The 22,579-nt window shown below is 43.6% G+C and overlaps 3 protein-coding genes and 1 pseudogene across 3 annotated transcripts; 2 read left to right on the top strand and 2 right to left on the bottom strand.

Annotated features, from left to right (window-relative positions):
* The first annotated feature begins 1,514 nt into the window (after positions 1-1,514).
* On the top strand, positions 1,515-6,523 carry LOC133930893 (leucine carboxyl methyltransferase 1 homolog). The gene is made up of 13 exons (XM_062377664.1): positions 1,515-1,750; positions 2,535-2,623; positions 2,719-2,855; positions 3,155-3,202; positions 3,374-3,455; positions 4,126-4,228; positions 4,420-4,540; positions 4,620-4,667; positions 5,388-5,471; positions 5,553-5,617; positions 5,944-5,995; positions 6,108-6,146; positions 6,251-6,523. Exons 1-13 carry the CDS (start codon positions 1,647-1,649, stop codon positions 6,284-6,286), a joined length of 1,008 nt encoding a protein of 335 aa, XP_062233648.1. The 5' UTR covers positions 1,515-1,646; the 3' UTR covers positions 6,287-6,523.
* Positions 6,524-8,704: 2,181 nt separating this feature from the next.
* Positions 8,705-12,350, top strand: LOC133930894 (proteasome subunit beta type-6-like; annotated as a pseudogene).
* Positions 12,351-13,085: 735 nt separating this feature from the next.
* LOC133930895 (acid phosphatase 1-like) lies at positions 13,086-15,205 on the bottom strand. Its single transcript, XM_062377665.1, has 3 exons — positions 14,434-15,205; positions 13,989-14,198; positions 13,086-13,507 (listed from the first exon to the last, which is right to left on the bottom strand). Exons 1-3 carry the CDS (start codon positions 14,910-14,912, stop codon positions 13,330-13,332), a joined length of 867 nt encoding a protein of 288 aa, XP_062233649.1. The 5' UTR covers positions 14,913-15,205; the 3' UTR covers positions 13,086-13,329.
* Positions 15,206-20,188: 4,983 nt separating this feature from the next.
* Positions 20,189-22,322, bottom strand: LOC133930896 (uncharacterized). Its single transcript, XM_062377666.1, has 2 exons — positions 21,587-22,322; positions 20,189-20,705 (listed from the first exon to the last, which is right to left on the bottom strand). The coding sequence occupies exons 1-2, from the start codon at positions 22,247-22,249 to the stop codon at positions 20,445-20,447; spliced, it is 924 nt and encodes a 307-aa protein (XP_062233650.1). The 5' UTR covers positions 22,250-22,322; the 3' UTR covers positions 20,189-20,444.
* Between the last annotated feature and the right edge of the window lie 257 nt (positions 22,323-22,579).

Below are 22,579 nucleotides of genomic sequence, written 5' to 3' on the forward strand. Positions count from 1 at the left end.
ATTTAGAGCTAACTCTCGCTGCACAAGTGCATGTGTGTCGGCTTGTGGAGGGAACATGATATGGTCGTGGTATCGAGGGGAGATCCTGGGATTTTGTCTGTCCTATATGCGGTAAGCTATCGAGAGCGTTAAACCTGAAAGGGGGAGTGTAATACCCTGACTCATTAGTGTTATAGTTTTGGTCTGTGTGGCTCAAGCGTTCTGGTGTGATAGAATTAGTACCATCTTGATAGTCTAAGTAGGTTCGAGCCAACTTATAATCCTTCGCTCCAAATGTAGCACCTTTGGATTAACCCTTTTACACGTGTAAGATGGATACTATGCATACGCGGTCCAGCCCATATGGGGGCTGAGCAGTAAGCGAATTTTGAACGCGGAGTGTTACACACCCAACAAAGCCGTTCTCCAATGTTGCAATGGGCAACACCTCCGTTGCCTCACCATCCTGCCTGCCGCCTGCCACCACTGCCAGACCGACGACCTCCCCAGCAATCCCTCTACAGCTGGGAGCAACAAATCCACTCAAATCCCGAACCCAAAACCCTAACTTCGTTGGAGTCCATAGAGCTTATCGGAGAAGATATTGTGCTTGCCAGAGAAGAAAGCCACACGAATCTCTAATTGAATCCAAATGTACAAAATTTGATAGATTTTGCCCCCTAAATCAATCGATAGACCTCTAGCGTTTGCTTTTTAATAAACCCTGAGTGGATGAAAAGCCCACTCTCTTTATTTTAAAAAGTTCTTTTACCCCGTTTTCTTTAGCTTTTATTTCAAGAGATGAAGAAAATTCCTTGCTTTGTTTTTCTTGAGACGATGCTTTTTCCTTTCCTTTTTAGCGGATGCATGCCTTGGTTTCAACTTTTAAGGGATGAATGCCAAAGCCTGTCAAGCCCATTAGGCCACTAGGCAATAGATAGCTGCAATAAACATTTTTATACAAACATAATCACAAAATTACCTATTTATTCCTCCTTTTTAGCAGACAATCAGCCTTAGCAAGATGTCTTGTTGTCTCATACTTTTTCTCATAAGGTATAATCACTACCTGCATTGTCGCTTGGTCATAAGCCTGATCCTTTTTGCATGGAAGACCAATAAAATAAAAGTTAAATTGTATAGTGCTTGTTTTTAGCTTAGAGATGCACAATATGCAATGTAATCCTATTATTTTACGGAGAGCTTGCTACATGAGTAGCCAGTAAATACAAAACCAACTTTGGGACCCAGAGCATAGGCTGCCATCTGCAAAGCTACATAACATAGATCCGTTAGAATTTTGCTCGCTAATGAAACGGCTAAACAAAAGCGGAAAGGATTACGCATGAAGTTTGAGCCGTGGGAAAGCGGAACACACGGTAATACGCTTTCGTCGTAATGGATACGCTGTAGAGCAGTGGGAAAGCGACTGGGCCGGACGCGCGGTGGCCCATGCCTCAGGTTGGGTCGGGTCCAAGCGACAAGGGCCCGGCCCGTCTCTGCTCGGTGCGGTGCAGAAGGCTAGGCCCCGGCTCGTCTCTCGCTCGCTCTCGTCTCGTCTCTTCTCGTCTCCTCTCCCAGTCCCATCACCCCGTGTGCCCGTCCGTGCGTGCGGCCGGCGGCGCCCTGATCGATCGATCGACCGACCCGTGCCGTGCCCCGGCCGGATGGAGGCGTCAGCTGGAGGAGGTTGGGGAGGCGGCGGGCCCGCCGCGCGGAGCAGCCCGGCTGCCGTGCAGGCCACCAACGACGACGCCGCGGCCAGCAAGCTGTAACCCCCTTCTCCCCGACACCCGCATCTCTCCTCAGTCTCCACAAGCGATGGTTCCGCTGTGGGTACAAGATTATTGGGCCGATTCATGTGTTAATAATTACGCTTTCTGTTGCAACGAATCGACGTACAAAGCACTAGAACCAGGTTAAGTTGGAGCACGATGCGCAATTCTTGAAAGGAGAAGACGAAGCACCCTAGCTCTAGTCTGTTCGGTCCAATTTTCATAAGGAATTTTCGGTCTCTTTTCTGCATGGGATCACACGGTGTAATAAAAGCATTCCACACAAGAAACGAATATAAAAGTAAGAAGATAGCTACGCCGCTATCACCAATTTCTCGTTTACTGAATCCTCTCTTTTCGTGAGGCCGGTTGGCTGGTTATATAGAGTTTGTGTGCTTTTAAGGCCATTTAAAACTTGTGCTACAGAGAATTATCAGTTTGAACGAATATGTATTTTGAGTAGTTGCAGACGGATAGTGTTTTGATTAGTCGCAGACAGGTAGTGAGTTGAAACCACATATTTAAGTACTTACATGGGCTTCCGGCCTTGAAACCGTAGAGTGGACAAACGCAGATGCTGAAGACTTCAGCAGGTTCGGTGGCTGTAGCTGCTGCTATTTGGAATATGAGACGAAATCAATTTTAGAGGACCTTAGAAATCCTCTCTAAACTATGCAAGATGTGTGATATTGGTTCTAAATTTAGATGGTATTCTAGTTGCAAACTGGGGATTTGCCAGAATATTTCTTACTAACATAACATAATTGACTTACTTTGCAGGTCCTGTGTTAACAAAGGATACATGAAGGATGATTATGTGCGCTTTTTTGTCAGGCGAGCAACAAGGAGGGCTCCAATAATCAATCGTGGTAGGGACTGCCTCGGTGGATTTTCTTTATTCTGGTGCTCTAACTGTCAAGTATTTGGGAATTCTGAACCTTTTCCTTTCCAAATGACTGCAAAGGGTACTATGCACGTTGGTCTGTTCTTAGGAAGCTTCTCCATCAGTTCCTCAATGCAGGGAAGAATAGTAACGATGAGAAGCGGAAACAAATATTATCTCTTGGCGCTGGCTTTGACACAACATTCTTCCAGTTGCAGGTTAGTCCGTAACTCCATTGTTCCCTGTAGATCATATATTCGTTCTTACTTCACATTTTCAGATCTATTTGATATGTACTGTGGTTTTAACATTGTTTGTGTATCATTCATGACAGTTTAAGCTAACCCTCTAGTTATAGACCCTCCCTTGTTGTTAACAAGTTGAGGGTCCAGTATGTCTTGTTGTTACATGCTTCTTAAGTTGGCGAAGCTATTAAGATCAAACTTCAAATTATGATAGTGATTTAATGGTACCAGTTGATCCCATTTTCGTTTGTGTCTTGTATTTGTTATTGTAGGATGAAGGGATTGCTCCACACCTTTATGTTGAGCTGGATTTTAAGGAGGTATTGGAATTGCTCTTTTCTATACTCAAGCATAGTTTACTACTCAAAGCAATGTAATGGACTAATGCCTGTTTTGAGATTTAATATGCTAGTTATCTGGAATCTTCCCCACAAGCATCTTCTTACCTTTGTGCAAGTTAGTAATATCCATCAACTTCTAATGTTTCGCAGGTAACCAGCAAAAAAGCTGCCATCATTAACCACTATAGTGAAATGAAGGATAAGTTAGGATCAGAAGCTTCAATTTCAATTGGTACTTCTCTCATTTACTCTAATGCTTTTCTGTACTACCCCTTTTTGCATGCTGGGTAATGGGTCCTTCCCATTTGTATTGTTATTGACCCAAATTTCTTAACTATTCCATTCACTCTACGAAAATATCTTTTTCCTAATTATCTATTTGTTCAGTTGTTGTCTTATCCACTTTTGTTGTCTGTTTAGCAGTTGTATTTGTGTTTAACCACAAGCAAAGAGGGGTTGTTTGCTGAGTAGTAGTAATAATCAAAATCATACATTTCTTATAGAAAAATCTAGTCACTTTTTGTTTGCTTGAACTTTGAAGTTTTACATAGCTTATTCTCGACGCTTCTGTCAAATTACTTGGAATTATAGTAATGCCATTGGTGCATTGATTTATAGCAAGTGGGTGCTCTTGGGGGAATCATGTTATACTAGTTAACATAGTAGAATGGTTTACTTTTTTTTGCATATGGAGGTTACTGTTCCTGTGTTCCATCTTGTTTGCAAGAAAGTTCTCTTTGGCACTTCCCTCGAACAGTAGAAGAAAATAGAAATGTGCATGCATCTTGCTACTTTTGTATATCATCTAGAATTTCTAGTTGGAGTGACTTTTCCATATTTCAGAATTCGTCATTCCTTTTTTCCTTGATGTGCCTGTGCAATAACTGATCTAACTGTTTCAGAAAAAGGTGAAGTGACAAGTGCGCATTATAAGCTATTTTCTGCCGATATTCGTGACATACCAAAACTGGATTCAGTTATTCGCATGGCTCAAATGGATCCTAGGTAAGCTTTTTTTTCTTTTCTCTTTTTTATTATATACCCAAACTGGATTCAGTTATTCAGTTTAACCCATCTCATCTGATATGAATATATTGAACCATCCAATAGCATACTTGCATTATGTAGCTTTTATCTCTATACTTAATGTGAAACCAAGTTTTCAAGCATTTGATATATCTTTCTGTTGTCATCAGCTTGCCGACCTTTATAATTGCAGAATGTGTGCTTATTTACCTAGACCCAACTGCCACTGGTGCTATTGTTAGTTGGACTTCTGAAAAGTTCTCCACTGCCATTTTTTTCTTATATGAGCAGGTCAAATCATTCTCATGCACTATTTTGTTACTCTTATATGCGACAACCTTCGAAATTGTTGACTTATGTTGTGATGCAGATCCATCCTGATGATGCATTTGGGGAGCAAATGATTAGAAATCTTGAGGTATCTTTTTTATCTCTTCTTTATTTTTCTGTAAACCATTGTGACCTTTATTTCATTGTGGCACACGAACCATTTGACTTGAGGTTCAATCGAAGACTTGAGCCAAATCTGCATGATCACTGCATGCTATTTTGCCCAGGGTTGGAAACGATTGAGTGTAGATCTTTTATGCTTTTGTGTTTGCACAAAACAGTGCAACCAACTAGGTAATACCTGAAAAATGGTGTTTTCAGCTCTATGTGTCTAATTATTGAATAGGACCTTCTTTACCAAGGAAATGAAAAATCATGTGCTGAACCAGAGATCTGTTTAAACAATTGTGGTCGTGTCCTTTGTGTATCACAACTTATGTAAGGTTTGCTGGACCTGTCTTAAGATGAAGAAAAGAACCCTGAGTGCATTCCAAATGCAGGATGGAGTATAGGATGTTATCACTTGCACAAAATAAATGCAAGGGGCACCTGGGAGGATGAGAAGAGTGCATTTAAAACTTCATTCTTTAATTTAATGTGTGTGATCACATATTTTAAGTCATTTATTTAACTCTCCTGTTATTTTCAACTCAAGTGATTGAGTACATCTTACCTGTGTGAATGAGAAGCAGGTGGTCCTTTGCATTTGGTTAGCACCTGTTATTTTCTCTACCATCCAGTAATGATGCTGTGTACTGGTATTTTATTTGTAGCACTCTTAATGCCATCTATTGTCCTGCTGATGCAGAGTAGAGGATGCCCCCTCCTTGGTATAAATGCTACACCAACCTTGAGTCACAAGGAGAAACTTTTTCTTGACAATGGATGGCAGGTTTACATCCGATAATATGAATAAAATGTTAACATGTCAGAAAATTACTTTGGGGGTTCTTATGATTGATTGGTTTTCCAGAGAGCTGTTGCGTGGGATATGCTGAGAATTTATAATGACTTTGTCGACAGTGAAGAAAGGCGCAAGTAATATTTCTGAGTATCTGAAAATTAGTACTGAATATAAAGATTATGTTCTAAGTTCCAAATTTAAATCAGAATTTAAATTTTTCTTTACTGTCAATTGATAAGAGATTGCTGAAACTCAAATATTGTTGTATGATGCTGGACCCACTGGTTGGTACAATTATGTGAACTGAAGAAAGCATCTATTAAATGTCCCTCCATTGAACAATGTTCTAATTGATCTAGAGTTTTAAATTTGATCCCGGCGGAGGACACAGTTCCATCTTGTGTTCTATTGCACCTTTCCTTGATGTCACAACTGACAAGACTGCCTGCAATGTATGCAGGATTGAACGATTAGAATTGTTTGATGAATTTGAAGAGTGGCATATGATGCAGGTAAATGTGGCCCCTTGAGAATTATTGCTTAGTGGTTGACGAATACTATAAGCAGTTAAAGTTAATGTTTTTGTGCTCTTAACTTCTCATGTATTGTGATTTCTGCTTTCAGGAACACTATTGTGTGGCTTATGGAATCAATGATGCCGAGGTTAGTAGGGTTGATGATTCTTATGGAATCAAAATGCCTTTGTCCAGCTCAGTCCACCACTTTACAATTATGTTTTGATACTAAATTTACTCTCCCACTTCCAGGGCATATTTGAGAATTTTGGGTTCGACAAGGAATAGCATTCGCCGTGCCTTTTCTTTTGTTGGTATCTGCGGCACTCGTTGTAAACTGATACGGTTCAAACTAGAAATTCTAAGTCTTCATCGGAGAAACTTGTGCATGAAATGTTAGTCTTTTTCCAGAAAAAAGACGGAACAGAGTACCTACAGCTCTTTATGTTGCGGCTTGCTTGATAAGATGTTCAACGACTTTTCGTGAGTTAAACGGTGTTGTGCTTAATTTAACCTTTGGTGACATTTGCTGTGCTGTTTGATCTTAGGCATGTGCCTTGCTCACTTTAACGCTTGCGATCACAATGCCTTCGTCATGATATCTGCAGAATAAGTCTGATACGCTTGCGATTACTATGCTGTTCACGGTTCTTCCATTTTGTAGTTGCAAATTCGGATTTTAGTACGGAACCATGGCTGACAGCGCGATACCACTGATGATCCCAAATTGCCGGTATAGCACTCTCCTAAAGCCATTATACAAACATACCACTCTCCAAGCCCAGATTACTATGTCAGCATTGCTTAATTCGTCCGATTTGCTCCCTCTAACCCTGCCTTTGTCTTCTTCCTTTCATATCTCCTTTTCACCCCCTCCTATGGTCGCCATCGCCCAAATCTAATGAGCCAAGTGCAGATCCGTCCAGGCCAAGCACCAGGAGCATGGAGGAGGCTCGTGGGAGGCTTTCCCCTTCATTGCCTATGCGAATCCTCGCCGGACCGAGCCCCGCAAGGCCTTTTTCCCCAACGTTGATGAGCTACACCCCGACCTCACCGACTCATCGTCGCGTCCCAGCTCATCCTTCCAAATACGAACCACGGTGAGCTTCCCCTCGATCTGTGCATGCATGTGCGCTTGCCATTTTGGCCATGGCCCGTCGCTGGTGCGGCCCTCCGCGGGAGCCCAGTGTTGCTGCTCCTCCTTGCTCGCCGTTGGCCGTGCTGCGACCGGGTTCGCTGGTCGAGACCTACACCGAAGTATTCCTCGTCGCGCATTGATGCTTATGCTGCTTTTCCCTAACCGATTCATCGTCGGAGTCGCCGAAGTCTAAGCCAATTGAGTTACACTCGCTGATGCTGCTACTGGGAAGGAGTAAGGTCATCGTGATCGTGGCCTCGTCGAGGGAGGCTGGGCTATCGGGGGCAACACCGTGGTGAGGCCAAGTGAGCCAGCGAATCGTGTGGCTATTGGAGCGTTGGGGTCTCTTGCAGCTAGAGGGCGCGGGTGGAGAGCCATTGGAGCAGGGAGGGGTCGATGGCGAGGGTCGTGAGGTTGAGGAGCAGTGCGTCAACGGTCGTCTCGGGGCACGACGGCCGAAGGTTTGGAGGCGACGACGCTAGGGAATAGAGCGTGTGTGGTGCAAGGGCATGCTCGCTTGGGTCCCGATGGCCATGGTGGTCAGCTCGGTCGAGGGAGGAACACGGGAGCTTGAATGCGATGTGGTGGTCGGCCTCGGAGAAGAAAAGCTCGCGTCCGAGCTCGATCGGTGAGGAAGTGGAGGGGAAGCACGGGGAGGCGGTGGAGGAGCTCGACGCGAAGTTTGTTGGCTCACGGGCGCGCGATGGATTTGGCTCTACGGTGGAGGATTTGGCATGGGATCCGGTGAGGTTAACTGAAGGAAGAAGGAAAAGGGGAGAAGGGGAGGAGGAAGAACATATGGGTAATTTGATAAAAAAATTTGTTCATAATGGTATGTATATAATTCTCACAAAAGAGTAGTGTCATGTTTCTAAATACGTGAATAGTAATGACATATTTTAAAATCAGCAAAATTATAATGACATGAATCTAATTAACCCTTTATTTTATTCGTCGCATGCCACCATGTCCACAAGAAAGTCGTGATCTTCATTTGCACATCAAGTTACATTCTACTCGCTCCTTCAAGAATGTAAGATGTATTTTTCTTCGAAAATTCAAACTTCATAATCTTTGACCGATAATGAGTTAAATTATATGCATGTTTAGTATACAAATTATTTTAAATAGATTTGTATTTCAAAATACTTTTAATATGACATTAATTTTACAACAATTAACACATATTATAAAAAATTAATAACCAAAATTTACTTTTGATGATTTTTCAAAACAAAATATGTCTCACATTCTTGAACGGATAGAATAACGGCGTAGAGCGTACCTCTTCTGGTTAGCATTGGTTAGTGTTCCTCGTCATTCTGATGTCATGCTAGTATTGAAAGGGACCCCACGATTTTCCAAACATTTTTTAGATTTTCTTTTGAGGGGAAACATTCTTTTACATGTTTTCCAAACAATTAAGGCCCGGTATTATAATCCATCCAGTTCCAATTCTCAAGAGCCCGTTGCGGTCTCGGGCCGCAAAGGCTTGACCCAACCCAACCCAACCGAGCTTGGGCCCGGCCCGGCCCACACCTGAACCCAACACGTCCCCTTCCTCTCCTCGGTTTCCTTCCTTGCGGGGGAGGCCAAACTGATCCGGCTCTCCCCCCTCTCGCTGCTGAATCTAACCAGACCTGACCACCGCCGCTCCGCTTCGCGCCGACTAGGGTTTGGCTTCCGCACCGGATCTCGCCCCCGCGCCATGGACGCCGCTCACACGGGCTCCTCCGGCGAGGCCCCCACCACCGGGGAGCACCGGATGGGGACCACCATCGTCGGGGTATGCTACGACGGCGGCGTCGTCCTCGGCGCCGACTCCAGGACCAGTACCGGTACGCCCCCGATTTCCCCCCGATCTGTGTGTGGCGCAGGAGATCCTAGATCGATTTGACGTTGCGGGTCTAGGTTTTGGCTTGGATCGCTGGGAGTCGAGACTTAGCTTGTGAGGTTGGCGGCTGTGATATGTGTTGCCTTTCTGCTTTGACTGTTAGGTTCGTTGTTAGTTGCCACTTGCGAGATTAGGTGAGTTTTGCCGCTAGTCACTTAGTTGCGACTTGTGAGATTAGAGGAATTTGGGTACTAGCAGTAGGATGGAGTAATGTTACGGGGAAGTTGGCCCTAGTCTGCGTCCTGTTTTAATCGTAAGATCACTGATGGAAGAGTTTTTCCCTGTGTTTCTGAGAAAAAATGTTTAGAAGAGTCCAACTCTGAGTAGTACCACGCTGTATTGCCATATGATTCTTAAACGCTAAATAGTACGCCCACTGTTCCAACTAATTGTTTTTTTGCCATGATAGCAGTAGTGACAATGAACGATGAGATTATGTGCTCACTTGGGTTTCAAGGATGCCATTGGTGTTTTGTGAATATTGATTCCTCTATCCTTGCGATTAACTTATGTACTACTCACTGGAGTACCTGCCGCCTTAAGTTGTGTTTCATGTGGTGTCTAAGTGGTTCAGGAAAAATGTTTTTGCTCTTGTTTCCATCAAATAAATTCAATATTAATCTTTTATGTTCTGTTTTTGGCTTCACGTTAATATCTTGTTGCCTGCTCCAATTTGTAGGAATGTATGTTGCAAACCGTGCTTCAGACAAGATTACTCAGCTGACAGACAATGTGTATGTCTGCCGCTCTGGATCCGTAAGTGCCCATGTTATTTGAAGATTGAAGTCTTTTCCTTGGAATTTTCTCATGTTATTGTCATATAAGATGTTTGAGTAGAGACTTTTATTGTCATGTTAAGATGTTTGAGTAGAAGCTTTCTGCTCAGTTGGTCCCTTCAACAAGTTAATGCACATTCTTCGATGGCATCTAATTCAGACAGTGGCTTATATTTGGCTGTTAGTGTGAACAAGTTCAACAAAATACAAGCTAGTAGTTGTGCATATCGCTGTTTTTATGCTGCCTTATCTTATGTTATTAGAAAGGAATCCCTCCTTTGCACTCCACTGTTTAGTGCCAGAGATGTGGTTTTTTGAAAACGGGTCTACTCGGCCGTGTACAAGGAACAGGTGCCACTATCTGTTAGGTCGATTAGGCAGCATAATCGCCAGTTAGGCCACATATAATCAGCGTGATCATCCCGTATAATCGCTACTAGGTGTGGGTGACTGGTTGAGTACCAGTTACTGGTTTTCAAAACCTTGCAGAGAAGGCACATTCTTGTTCGTAAGTTATTTGTTTCACATGTAAAATTCTTGATATTCTTTTTTTTCTCAGGCTGCTGATACACAAGTCATTTCGGACTATGTACGTTATTTCCTCCACCAACACACGTAAGTTTATTCTTACTTCATGAACAACCTAACAATGTTTAATCTTCTCATTTAATAAATTAAATGAGACTTAAGATCTCTTTGATAAATACGGTGGTATACAGTTACTTGAAATATTTGACATGCAAGGTAGCTGATGCTAAAGTTACCCTCCCTGTGCAGAATTCAGCTTGGGCAACCAGCTACAGTGAAAGTTGCATCCAATTTGATTAGGTTGCTTGCTTATCAGAACAAGGTATGTTTTCTAAGCATTCTAGCTCAAAAACTGTTAAAATGCTCTTTTCTTACCTCATTGATGAACGCATGACATCTGGCATCTTTTGTCACATTTGATGCTAAAGTCCTGTTGAATTTCCACAATGAATATTTGTTACCAATGTCCAGAGCATGTTGCAAGCTGGCATGATTATTGGAGGATGGGATAAATATGAGGGAGGCCAAATTTTCTCAGTTCCCCTTGGTAGGAACAATTCTGAGGCAACCTTTTGCAATCGGAGGTATATTTTTGCTCATAGAGTTACATGGTTCCTTTCCTTTTTTCAAGTCAGCATCCTCGATGCAACTTGCAGTTTTCTCTTTCCTGCAACATACCTTGTGTGCTCTGGCCAATGATCTAGTACTTCAATTACTTACTGTTTGCATATTTTGCATTACATGATATTTGAGTGTTCATACTTCAAATCTCATAAAGTAAAAACTTGATTTGCTGTGAAATATGGACCATATTATTTTGCCAATCCTCTTTGCTGTATGTTATATCAGGTACTGTTTCTGACACTTATGAATCTCTGATTTCATGCAGGTTCGGGTTCCAGTTACCTGTATGCGCTGCTTGATCACGAATGGAGAGAGGGGATGAGTCAGGAAGAGGCTGAAGTATGTCACCGAGTTTCTTCTTAGAGTCTGGTTACTAAAATGAGTATTTTGATATTTTCTCTTCAATATGAGTAATAGAAAATATGTCATTAAATGTATAAAGCGGAATAGAGTACAAAACTAGGTCCAATTTTCCTAACCTGGTTCATTTATGTCCATATTTACAGAAATTTGTGGTGAAGGTAGTTTCCCTTGCTATTGCCCGTGATGGTGCTAGTGGAGGGGTGGTTCGTACAGTTACCGTAAGTTCTCCTTTTCAATGCAAATTGCAATGCTTGGTTCGTTTGCTTGAGAAATACTGAACATCAGAAATACTGTGTCTTGTGAATAGCTTTTAAAAGTAAAACTAAGCTGTAATTGTATGCTATTGATCATTCAACCTCTTTTATAGCGTGATACGTACATTTGTCCCTTCATTCTGTAAAACTGATGTATGCTGGTAGCTTGTGCCGAAATGAATTGGAACGTCTCATTTCAGTGCTCCTTCCTTTTTACTCTATTGTTATTTGATTCAGTTATTTATAATATCCATTCAATGAATTCTCTCTTGCTCTGTTTCATTTTCTTTTGAGTTTTTTCCCATCCGTAAAGTTATACTCGATTTGTAAGAATGCAGTGACTTGCCAAGTATGTTTTAAGTGTATGCCTGTACTTTTCCTTTACTCTTTTATGTTTTTAACTTTGGTTGACTCTACTTTCTAGTGTTCTAATCTCTATGCCTGTACTGGATAGATATTTAGTCTTTTTTTCCTGAGTTTAACACCATCTGATTTGGTTATGCTGCAGATAAATGCTGATGGTGTCAAGAGGAACTTTTACCCTGGCGACAAGCTTCCGCTGTGGCACGAAGAGCTGGAGCCCCAGAACTCGTTCCTTGATATTATCGCTGCCGGAAACCCTGATCCGATGGTGCAGTGAATTTGCTCTCCAGTTGTGCGCCTTCCTTTGTGAACTTTCTGCTGTATCTGACTTGTTCTAGATTTCAACTGAAGAATTGGAAACAATTCCTTCTGAATTATGCCACACCAATGCATTTACTTTTTCTTAAAATCATTACACCTTAGTAAATTCCTGTTTAGCAGAATGATTGGTGTATCGAGGTAACAGGTAGCGACAGGCCGAAACCGTTGTGTGTTTTCAGTTAATGGATAGCTTAGCTGTTACTGTGATGAGAATTCGATCTTGCGATCGACCAAGGCATGTTAGGGTGTTACAGATGCAACCTGCCTATTGGTATCAGTAATGCCTTACCCTTGAGCCGCTTTGCGGGTGCAAGAACAGGTTGCTCTGCGGTCAGCAGTTCTGCACTGGTCTCTGGGTGAGGCGCCTCCAGACGAAATGTGACCCTCACAGTCGTTTGCAAATGCTTTTCCTACTGTGCTTCTTGAGATCTCATCTCGTATTCAAGGGGGCCACCTGTTTGCGCAGCTTGGCTGAGAGACTGTTTATGTAGCTTGTCTGCGAGACCTGAGTCAAGTCTTTCCACAACGCATAATTGCTGGTGCTAGTTGCCATTGCTGTGTTATGATTCAAAGTTTTAGGACGTAATTGACATTTCAGCTAAATCATTAAATTGTCCTAAGAAATACACCGAACAGTTCATCAAGAAAAATGGCCCGGCAGCGTCAGTTGGAGAGACTGGACATACACCACGGACTCTCAACAGTATCTGAGGCATAAGCATCAGATAAGGAGAGATGTCTCAAGAAACATTAAACTTCCTTTCTCGCAGCTAGCATCTGAAGGATCGCACAGAAACCATCTGAAGATGTTTCTGACGAACGCATGTCCCTGAACCCACCATTTATTCATAGAGTAACTCTTCGCATTTCAACTATTACATTCGAACTTACAGGTGTAATGTATAACGTATACTAATATGAAGTTAGTGAAGCTTTTGTACAGTTTAAATCCTTCGCCAATTTTTTCTCAGATTTCTTGGCACCAGTCAGTATTCAGTTCAAATTGGGCCTCGTGAAAAATGCATCAAATAAACACCGCATCTTCCATCCGCCCTGTTTTTCTGTTTCTGTCATGGGATATAATACATTGGGTTGGGAAGCTTGAAGGAGCGAGCACTCATGGAAGATCCCAGCAGATCACTCCATTGATCGCCAGAATTGCCTAGGATCCTGTACCCTTCCGCTTCCATTTCTTTCCTCTTTTCTGATTTGTAGGTTGTCGCTGTTTTCTTGCGGTCAGCTGCTGCCCTGGACATTGGGAAAGACACATTTCAGAATTCCAGTACCAACAATGAATTTTTAAGAATTGTGGATCATATAAAGTGCTCAGGCCACAAATTTGACCGAGCTTAGAAGATGCCAAATTCAGCGTTCTTTTTTGAGGGGGGGGGGGGGGTCAAATTCAGCATACAACAAAGGGATTTTGACCCTTAACTAACATTAGCTAATCTATGGTAGATAATGTCACATTGAGTACAACATAATGAACAAGTGAAAGATTGCCTTGCTGGTGCATTGTTGCAGTAATGTCAAGATGGATGTTTAACAGATACTTTTCACATGCCATGAAGAACACTAGAGACAAGATTAAATATTTGGAAGAAAATGCCAAGCTAATGAACTATTTTAGAGTGAAGTGTTATTTTTATTAGAAATGACAAATAATAAATAGCACCCAAGATCGTGTCCTTGGCAATGGTAGCTAAAGGTTGCAATGTGCGAGGTATACCTCAGTATGAGCTTGTCCCAATCATGGAAACCCTGTCTGTTCAGGTTGTCCACCGTGACGACCTGGTGCGCCTCGCTTCGGCCGGTGAGCAGGAAGGTCTTGAACCCAAGATCGCGAACCTCGTTGTACAGCTTCAAGGTAGAGGGGATCGCCGGCGCCTCCCCCCTCTCCACCCACTTGTCAAACGCGTGGTGGTCGAACAGTTCAAGCCTGCCATTTTGAAACCAAGAACAGTTCAATCATGTGGGACCATTTCAATTGAACAATTCATGCCTAACTTTTTTGCCGTTTCCTGCCTAAAGTTTTGCCATTTTTCGATAGCATGTACCAGACGAGGATTGATTGCACAATCAAACTGATGCATGCCAACTTGGAATTTTCTGCCTAAATTTCTGCCATTTTTCTAGATGAGGATGGGGATGCGCGAGGCGACATGGGCGTTCACCCGTATCCGTGCTCGGCGTAATAGGGCAGGTTGGAGAGTAGCGTCTCGTCGACGTCGAACACCCAGACGTCGCGGCCGTCGTCCCCGATGGGCGCGGCGCGCGCGTACGCGGAGGACTCCCGCGCCACGAGCTCCAGGTCGGAGCGGTAGGCAACCCCCGCGACGTAGTCCCGCACATGCGCCGCGCACTCCGCCGGAACGGCCTTCCACGGCGCCAGGTTGTTGGCCTCCGCCGCCAGCCTCCAGCTCGCGCACCGCACATCCGGTGGCACCTCCTCCAACCCCTCGCCGTCCGCCTCCCGCGTCGCCGACGTCGTCGGGAGCTCGATGACGAGCGGGCGCGGCAGGAGGTGCTGCTGCGCCGCGTCCGCCTCCTCGGACGCGGTCGCCACCACCTCCACCGCCACCTCCGGCGACGCCGCAACGGCGGCGGCGAGGAGCATCACGAGCAGCAGCCGGAGGCCGCCGCGGCGCGCCATGTCCCGTTTATTAGTACCAGACCTCCCGCGCGGGCCCGGGTCGTGCGCGCCTGGTCGATGCGCTGCCGCGCGGGGCCCCCGGCGTCGGGGATGGGAGAGAGGGGGGAAGGCGTGGAGTGGGGGTGACGCGGGCGATATATAGCCGGGCGGTGGTGGCGTGGGGCTCAGATGGCAGCGGGGCAGGGAATGCGTGGCTCCGGCGACTTCGGCGCGAGGCGAGGAGGAGAGGAAGGGGAGGGGTGGGTGGCGACGGGTTGGGTAAATAGGGAGGCAGGCGTGCGTTTCGTTTCGTGTTGGGGAAAGGGCGGACGGAGGCGGAGGAGACGAAGAAGCGAGGTGGGCAGTTGGATTCGAATCTGAGGGAGGAGGATTCCTAGCGGTGGGGTCGGCGGTGACGTGCCGGCCACGGATTGGTTGTGTGCGCTGGTCGGGTGGTCTTGGCGCGTTCCGTGCTCTGCCTTGCCTTGCCAGCGACGCGGGGAGAGCAACCACGTTGTTTTTTTTTTTTTTTTTATTCCTCAGATCTAGGGGACAAGCTGTAGTATCTGAACGAACGCTCGAACACAACGCACACTACACACACCAACACACCCCTAGAGCGCACGCTAGAACTAGAACCTATACCAACACACGTCTACCAGAGATTCACGAAGATTCCAGCTCCGCTAGCGACGGGCGCGTCGTCTCCCCTTGTGGTCCATAGACGCCTGAGGATACCTGCAACACTAGGCACGTTGTTGACGTGCCTAGTGTTACATGTCTTGCGATGGAAACCTCTTGCGATTTTTTTCCAAAACAGAGAGATATACTACTTTTATTAAGGAATCTCCCTATCACAATCCGACTCAATTAGAGCGTTAAACCTCCACGCCCGAGTGCCCAAATCCAAAATGTGACATTTTACTCCATGTCTATTCTTTCTTCTTCTTCTTTTTTTTTAAAAAAACTGAGTGATATTGTAAGGATCACTTAAAATTAAGACTCAAAATCACAAGATAAATCTATTTTAATTTTTATATAAATATGCTATAATTTTATATAGTGTTTCTACTATATCAAAATAAAGTTTTGCACATAAGAATAATCCTACCAACTACATTATCATCTAGATGTGGTGACCCTCGCTCGTGAAGGAGGTTACGGTGGTCGCTTTCTTACGGTCGGCGACGTAGCCCCATATGCTAATGAGGACGGGGTGACGTTGGGTAGGACCGATGGGCAAAATGACTGTGAGCCCCATAATTCGGCTATTGATTTGGTGGAAAGAATCATTTGGTACTACATTAATTTAATCTGACTAAAAAATCAGGATCAAAACTCGAGGCTTTCTCTTTGTTGTTTCCAAACAAATACGACCCTTTATATTATATCTGTATGTGGTAATTGTTAAGAGAATATACTATCCTATTGATATTTAGACGATACACTATGGTATTATTATAATTATCATAGTATCTCAGTCACCACGTAGTATGTAAAAGGATAAAATATCTAAAATACTTCTCTATACATATAATTATAACATAATATCTTAGAGGCAAACTGATAATTTTTTCTACCCCTTCTCTTTATAAATATGCCCTCAAAGGGCATGAGAGGGGAACTCCATAGGTTTTTCCCGTAATACTGGCTTTATTTCTCTCTCGTTCTCTCCTCTCAGCCTCCTCTTATGAGCGGGACTCTCACCGTATCTGTATGGAGCACGCTTTCGATAGATGTGATATGAACTGAAGAGTAAGAAATGTGGCAATGATAATACTTATTAAGTTACCAACTGATCATCTGTGAAAAGAAATTCAAAAATAGGATTTTCACAATGTCGTTGTTGGCAATGCAACTAACTAGAACTGTCATGCTATGTATCTCTGTGTTGTAACTACTTCTAGATATATACGTATGTTGGGCACTAATTTTGAATATGAAACACTGCAATTGTTCCAAACAATTTTTTTATGAAAAGAAGCATCACAGTTTCACAGTACATACAAGTCAAAAATAACCAAAGTATAACACTTCCACTATTCTACCCCCCAAAACACCAATGAGAAGAGTGATCGGAGTGAAAAACTGCTATTGACTAGTAGGAATACGACTTGTATAGGCAAGCAAAGTGGAACGAGCAAAGGCTATCTAGAGAGTCAAAAAAGGGAGTGAACAAAAGGATGGCGGATGCACTATCAAGACAAGAAGGAACAACACAAACCATCCTGAACTAAACCAAATGATATGTGTACATTAAGTCCCAAAAATGATAAACCTTGCAATTGATTGATTGAAGATCTTGGTCAACTTTGACATATTTACATATCTAGTGTATGTGCTTTCTTCTCTGGCTTTCTTAAGAGCTTTCACTAATTGTAAGCTTTTTTAGGAACTAGAGCATGGCAGCATTCATTTGAATGTTCTTATAAAACAATATTTATATTATTCATATCAATTTTTGACTAGAACTTCAGATCTTTCACTTCGACACGTCTTCCATCAACAACTGATGATAAGTCAACTCAACATTTCGAGCTTAGCTGCCCCTTTTACTTGCGCATATCCACTCAGATGATGAAAAGTGCGCTTTGGGAATCCTTAGATAGATCTTTTAAACCGATGAAAAGAGGAAAATAGATTGAGTTGCAGGAGTGGTCATATTGATCTTCTTTGGCCTAGTTCATGTTGGTAATGTACCCTCCCCTCTTAGTCTTTTATCTTCTATCTTACTTATCGCTCAATTTATGTATTTTTTTTAGCTATTCTTTTTTATCCAGATTGAAAGTATGTAGAATGGGGAAATCCATTTACGCTGAAATTCACTCAGTTTTTTTTAGGAAGCTCGGACTATATGCTAAAATAGATTTAGGGCATGATATTTTTCTCAAAAAGTGGACGGTGGACCAAATTCAAATTCAACATGGATTTTTTAATCCAAAATACTAAAAAGAAAATAACCTTATTTGCTGGCAAGCGGTAAGGCAAGCGTTGGCAAGGCAGAGTAGCTTGTTAATGGAAAGCGGTAGGGAAAGGTCAGGATGAACTATAGATACTCATGTGTCAGCTAATGTTGGAAGGATAGAGAGCGGTAGCGATGGGCTAAAGACATGAATGGAAGTTGAAAGCATTTCTTATTTCGAAGTTAGTTGTGCCCTTGTTCAATAGACATTCTGCTAGAACTCACCTTTATCTTTAGAGATGATGATGAATATTCTTTAGAGACTCCTCTAAAATAAAAGAAATACTTGACAAGAAAATCCAAATTATGTTTATACGAACGGATTTTGGTCTATCCTTTATTGAATATCATTGGACCTATCTCCTATCTACCAACTCATTACTCTCCTTTGTTCTCTGGTAAGCTCTCCCATTGCCTTAAAACAAGCATTCTTTCGTATTCAAAGAAGGCCTATCACTCACCAAGAATGGGTAAAAAGAATTCAAGCTAGGGGAGCCAACGCTCTCTAACTGCCTATACTACGCCCCCATTGATTGAAACCCTCGGGGAAAATGATCCCATAAACAAAGGAATTATACAGTACAATATAGCAAAAAACAAACTATTTTGATTCTAAAAAATAGATAATAGATATGGGCTTTCTGTTCAAATTGTCCCGACAAGGAGAGAGATGAAATATTTGAATCAGATTGGATTTCGTAGTATACCAATGAGCCAATATTACTATTTCATCTAACTTGAATAACCAAGGATATAATTTTACTATTGATTCTGATAACTTGAGAAGTTTTGATTTGGTTATGATCCAAAGAGAAAAAAGAAAGGTTTAACAAGTCATGAGAAAATAGAGTAAAGTAACCATACGTTCTGTTTGCAGAACGTGTATACGCCACGCCATACAATCAAAATAGAAACATGTGATGATTCTAGAATTTGGAATAGATCTGTGGGGATGAGAAAAATTGTTGTTGAGAAATATTAAATTGGAAAGGAAGTCAAACTCTCTATGGAACCTGTGATCGGTTGTACCTGTACTTGCAGGGATACGAAAACTCGCTATTCACTCAGGTCAATAAGAAGATTATGTAGGAGAGATGGCCGAGTGGTTCAAGGCGTAACATTGGAACTGCTATGTAGGCTTTTGTTTACCGAGGGTTCGAATCCACCACTTATTCCTTCCCACCCACAAGGGGGTGTTGCTCGAGAAGCTCAGGAGGCGCCAACCCCACAACCATAGGTAGAAGTGCTCCAGCAACGTGCCGTCCGTGGGGATTTTTGACACAATGAGGAGAGAAGTTGAGAGCATGCTAAATTAGCAGGATCAAAAAATCTGACACCCTTGAAATACTTGAGCTCAAAGTTGAATACTACGCAGCTCAATGTGTCGAACGACGCACATAGAGGGCAGCGGCCGTGCGGTTCTGCGCGAGTAGGCTCACCTCCCTTCGTGACCTCAACAACTAGTATAGGGAGGCCGCAACAGCGTGGCTCCGCGCAAACAAACTCGTCGTCTCCCGTCGAACCCTCTGTCGTGGGCGGTAGGCCCAGGGAGGCCCCTATTGTCTTCCGTACGCCATGCGGAGGGCAACTCTGGTCATGCAACTCGTCGACAGGCAGTGCGTGAGCCTATAGGCCGAGGAGGCTAGCCATCGCCCCATATATATACATGCATATACGTCCAAACATAACTCCTTGCAAAGGTAAGCACACGACTCCAAACACAGTTTCATGCAAAGCTAAGCACGCATAGCTCCAAGCACCGCTCCATAAGAAGCCCTTATTTAAATCTCCTTAGCTCGTTATTATATGGCCTAGTGCACTAGTCGGCAAGCGCTGCACAAGACCCAAAAAAAAAAAAAAAAAATCAAGAAACAGGTCGTGTCCACTCGGTGTGTAAGACTTGTATTTTTAGAGACGCCCTGAGACCGGCTAGTGCATACAGTTGACAGTCAAACAAACAGTTGAATCTTTCACATCTAGTAATAAATATACTAATCACAGTATTACTCCTAAAACATGAATGGTCAGCCGCATATAGTGGTTAATGAAGCAAGTCAGAAACCCCAGCTCCTCCTTGCTTCTGCGCGATCCTCCCTCTCACCCTGATTTCCTCTGTCCCAAAACAAGATTCGGTAATACTCAAATTATACTTATGCTTTTAAGACTCATTTTCAGTTACGAGTACAATATGCTTCCTTGGTGTGTTGGGTTAAGCCTGGCAGTTTTCTCAAGTACAGCACAAAATTGTTGCTGTTGAATGTCTCGTTCAACAGCAACCCAACCATACCATAATCAGTGCAAGGAATGATCAATTCCTCAAAATGCAAAGATCAAAGATTCATAATCGCACACCTAGATTATACAACTAAACATAAGTTATCTCGATTATGATGGGCAAACAACAAAATTATAAACTAACTGGTTCCGATCGTCGCTATTACATTATGGCATGCAATGCTTGCATTGATGGAGCCGTATCTCAGATGAGATGATACATATGTACATGCTACCACAAGAGGTTCTGATCCCGAAGAGCACAGATGATGATGCATAACTGGTTCTCTTATACAAAAACACAAGTCTGCTGCTAACTAATCTTCTTCGAAATACTTCTCCTCTGCATCATAGTTGGCTTCCTTGGACCAATGGTCATCCAGCATCTCATCGTTGTCGATCTGAGAATAGTCCATGTGCTCAGTGTCTTCACCGGATAGGAACTTTTCTTGCATCACATATGTGAATTGTTCCAGCTGATCCTGCATTTCTTCAGAAGATAGCGTTTGCTTGAAGGTCCCTGCAAGGGAACCTCCCGCATTGTTGGAGTCCCGGGAGGCATCCCCATTTGCAACCACCTGCAATTATATAATGAAAGAAAATCTATTAGCTGCAAGGGTAATGTCTCCTAAGGATCACAATGAGATAATGTTTGACAAAATTCAGAGAGTTCAAGGCAAAAGGAATCCGGGGGCAGCAGTTGGATCACAAGTGCAACCAGAGGCCAAAGAAAAATTATGCATGTGATTTTCCAACAAAAAACTGGCAATCCAAGTTTCTTAAAAAGAGCATTTATCATGTAGAACGAGAATTGTGTAACAAGCAGTGTAGCACTTACATGTTGTCACATGCAGGTTCCGAAAAAATGCAGATTATAGAGTATAGTCATCCTCCTCTATAAAAAATACTAAACTCAGAAGAAGACCAAACATGTCCTATCACATGAGACATAGACTATGAAGGGGATCTAGTAGTACAACCAGCTACACCAGATACATGCTGTGCTTCTTTTCCAAGGAAATTCAGAGCAATTTGTCCCTTGAAACAATAAAACATTGTTACCACAACTAATGGTGAAAAGTTAAAAAATTTCGGACATAACTTCCACCTCAATTTGGTGCAGACCAGTGTCTCTAAATTAGCTATTTTTTCTAGATCAAGGTGCCCCGTATGGTCTAAGATTGCAAACAAAATTAATTTCTGTATCTACATATTACAGATTGCAAAATGAGACTAGTTGTCTAGTAGTCCAAGGATAACCACGATTAGTTGATAGGTAATTTGTCTTCAAGGTAAGCAGTACGTTCCTAGATGAAACATATCAGTAATAGTATCACATCCTTTACATTATTCCACTTCGAATTAATGTACACAAGTAAGAGAATAACTGAATCGACTACAAACAAGCACAATCAAGTATGAAAGTGTAGACAGTAACACTAATTAGAAGGACGCAAACCTCAGTCGCACTGGCCTTATGGACCTCTGTCTCCTTTTCCTTCATGCCCTCTTCTTCCTCCTCCTCCTCTTCTTCCTCTTCTTCCTCCTCTTGCATCACCTCCTCAGCTCCACCACCCACCCACTCACTGGGGTCAACCCCTCTCCTGATCTGCTCCCCGCGTATCTTCTCCACGATGACCGCCTCCTCTGCCCGCCGCATCAGCGTCTCGGACCACCTCTCCCCTGGCCGCGCCATGGCCCGGCCAAGCGGGTCCTGGAACCGCCCTAGGTACTCATGGTGAAGGTAGGGCTCCCGCTCCCTCATGGCCTCCTCGGAGAAGTACTCCCCCTCGCGCACGAGGCGGTCGAGGTACGCGCGGCGCCGGTTCCGCACCTGCCACGCGGGCCGGGGCGCCCCGGCTGCGGCGGCGCGCAGGCGGCGGAGGTACCAGTCCACCTCGTAGTCCGGGCTGAGCGCGTCGAAGGCGGCGAGCTCGTCGGGGGAGAGCGCGGGCCCGTAGCGCTCCAGGAAGAGCGGCGCGTCGCGGGCCAGGAGGTCGAGGAGGGCGGACCTGCGCCGCGGCGGCGGCGCGGAGGCGCCGAGGAAGGTGGAGGAGGGGAAGTAGAGGCCCTCCACGGCGGAGAGGCGGGTGGCGATGCGGTCCATCGCCGGCGGCTCCATGGCAGATGGCACCGTGCGTCCGTCGCGTGGGGAAAGCTGGCTGGTTTAGGCTTGGGTGCGGTGCGGTCTGGGTGGGCTACGGCTTCGGTCGGTTCGTTTCTTTCGAGGGCCGTCCGTGCGCGGAAACGGCAGTTTTTTAATATATTTTTTATAATGAAATTTGTCTGTTTTTCTCGATGTATCGATCATATTTTTGGCTGAATTTTTTTAAACATAGATCATATATCCTCAACACCAATTTTTTTTTAGAATTTTTCATAACTATTTTAATGTTATTTTGAATTTTGAGAGCAATGGACCATAATGTTTTTTTATTTTTTAACATATCGT

This window comes from Phragmites australis, chromosome 10 (assembly GCF_958298935.1).
Source record: "Phragmites australis chromosome 10, lpPhrAust1.1, whole genome shotgun sequence".
NCBI classification, from domain to species: domain Eukaryota; kingdom Viridiplantae; phylum Streptophyta; class Magnoliopsida; order Poales; family Poaceae; genus Phragmites; species Phragmites australis.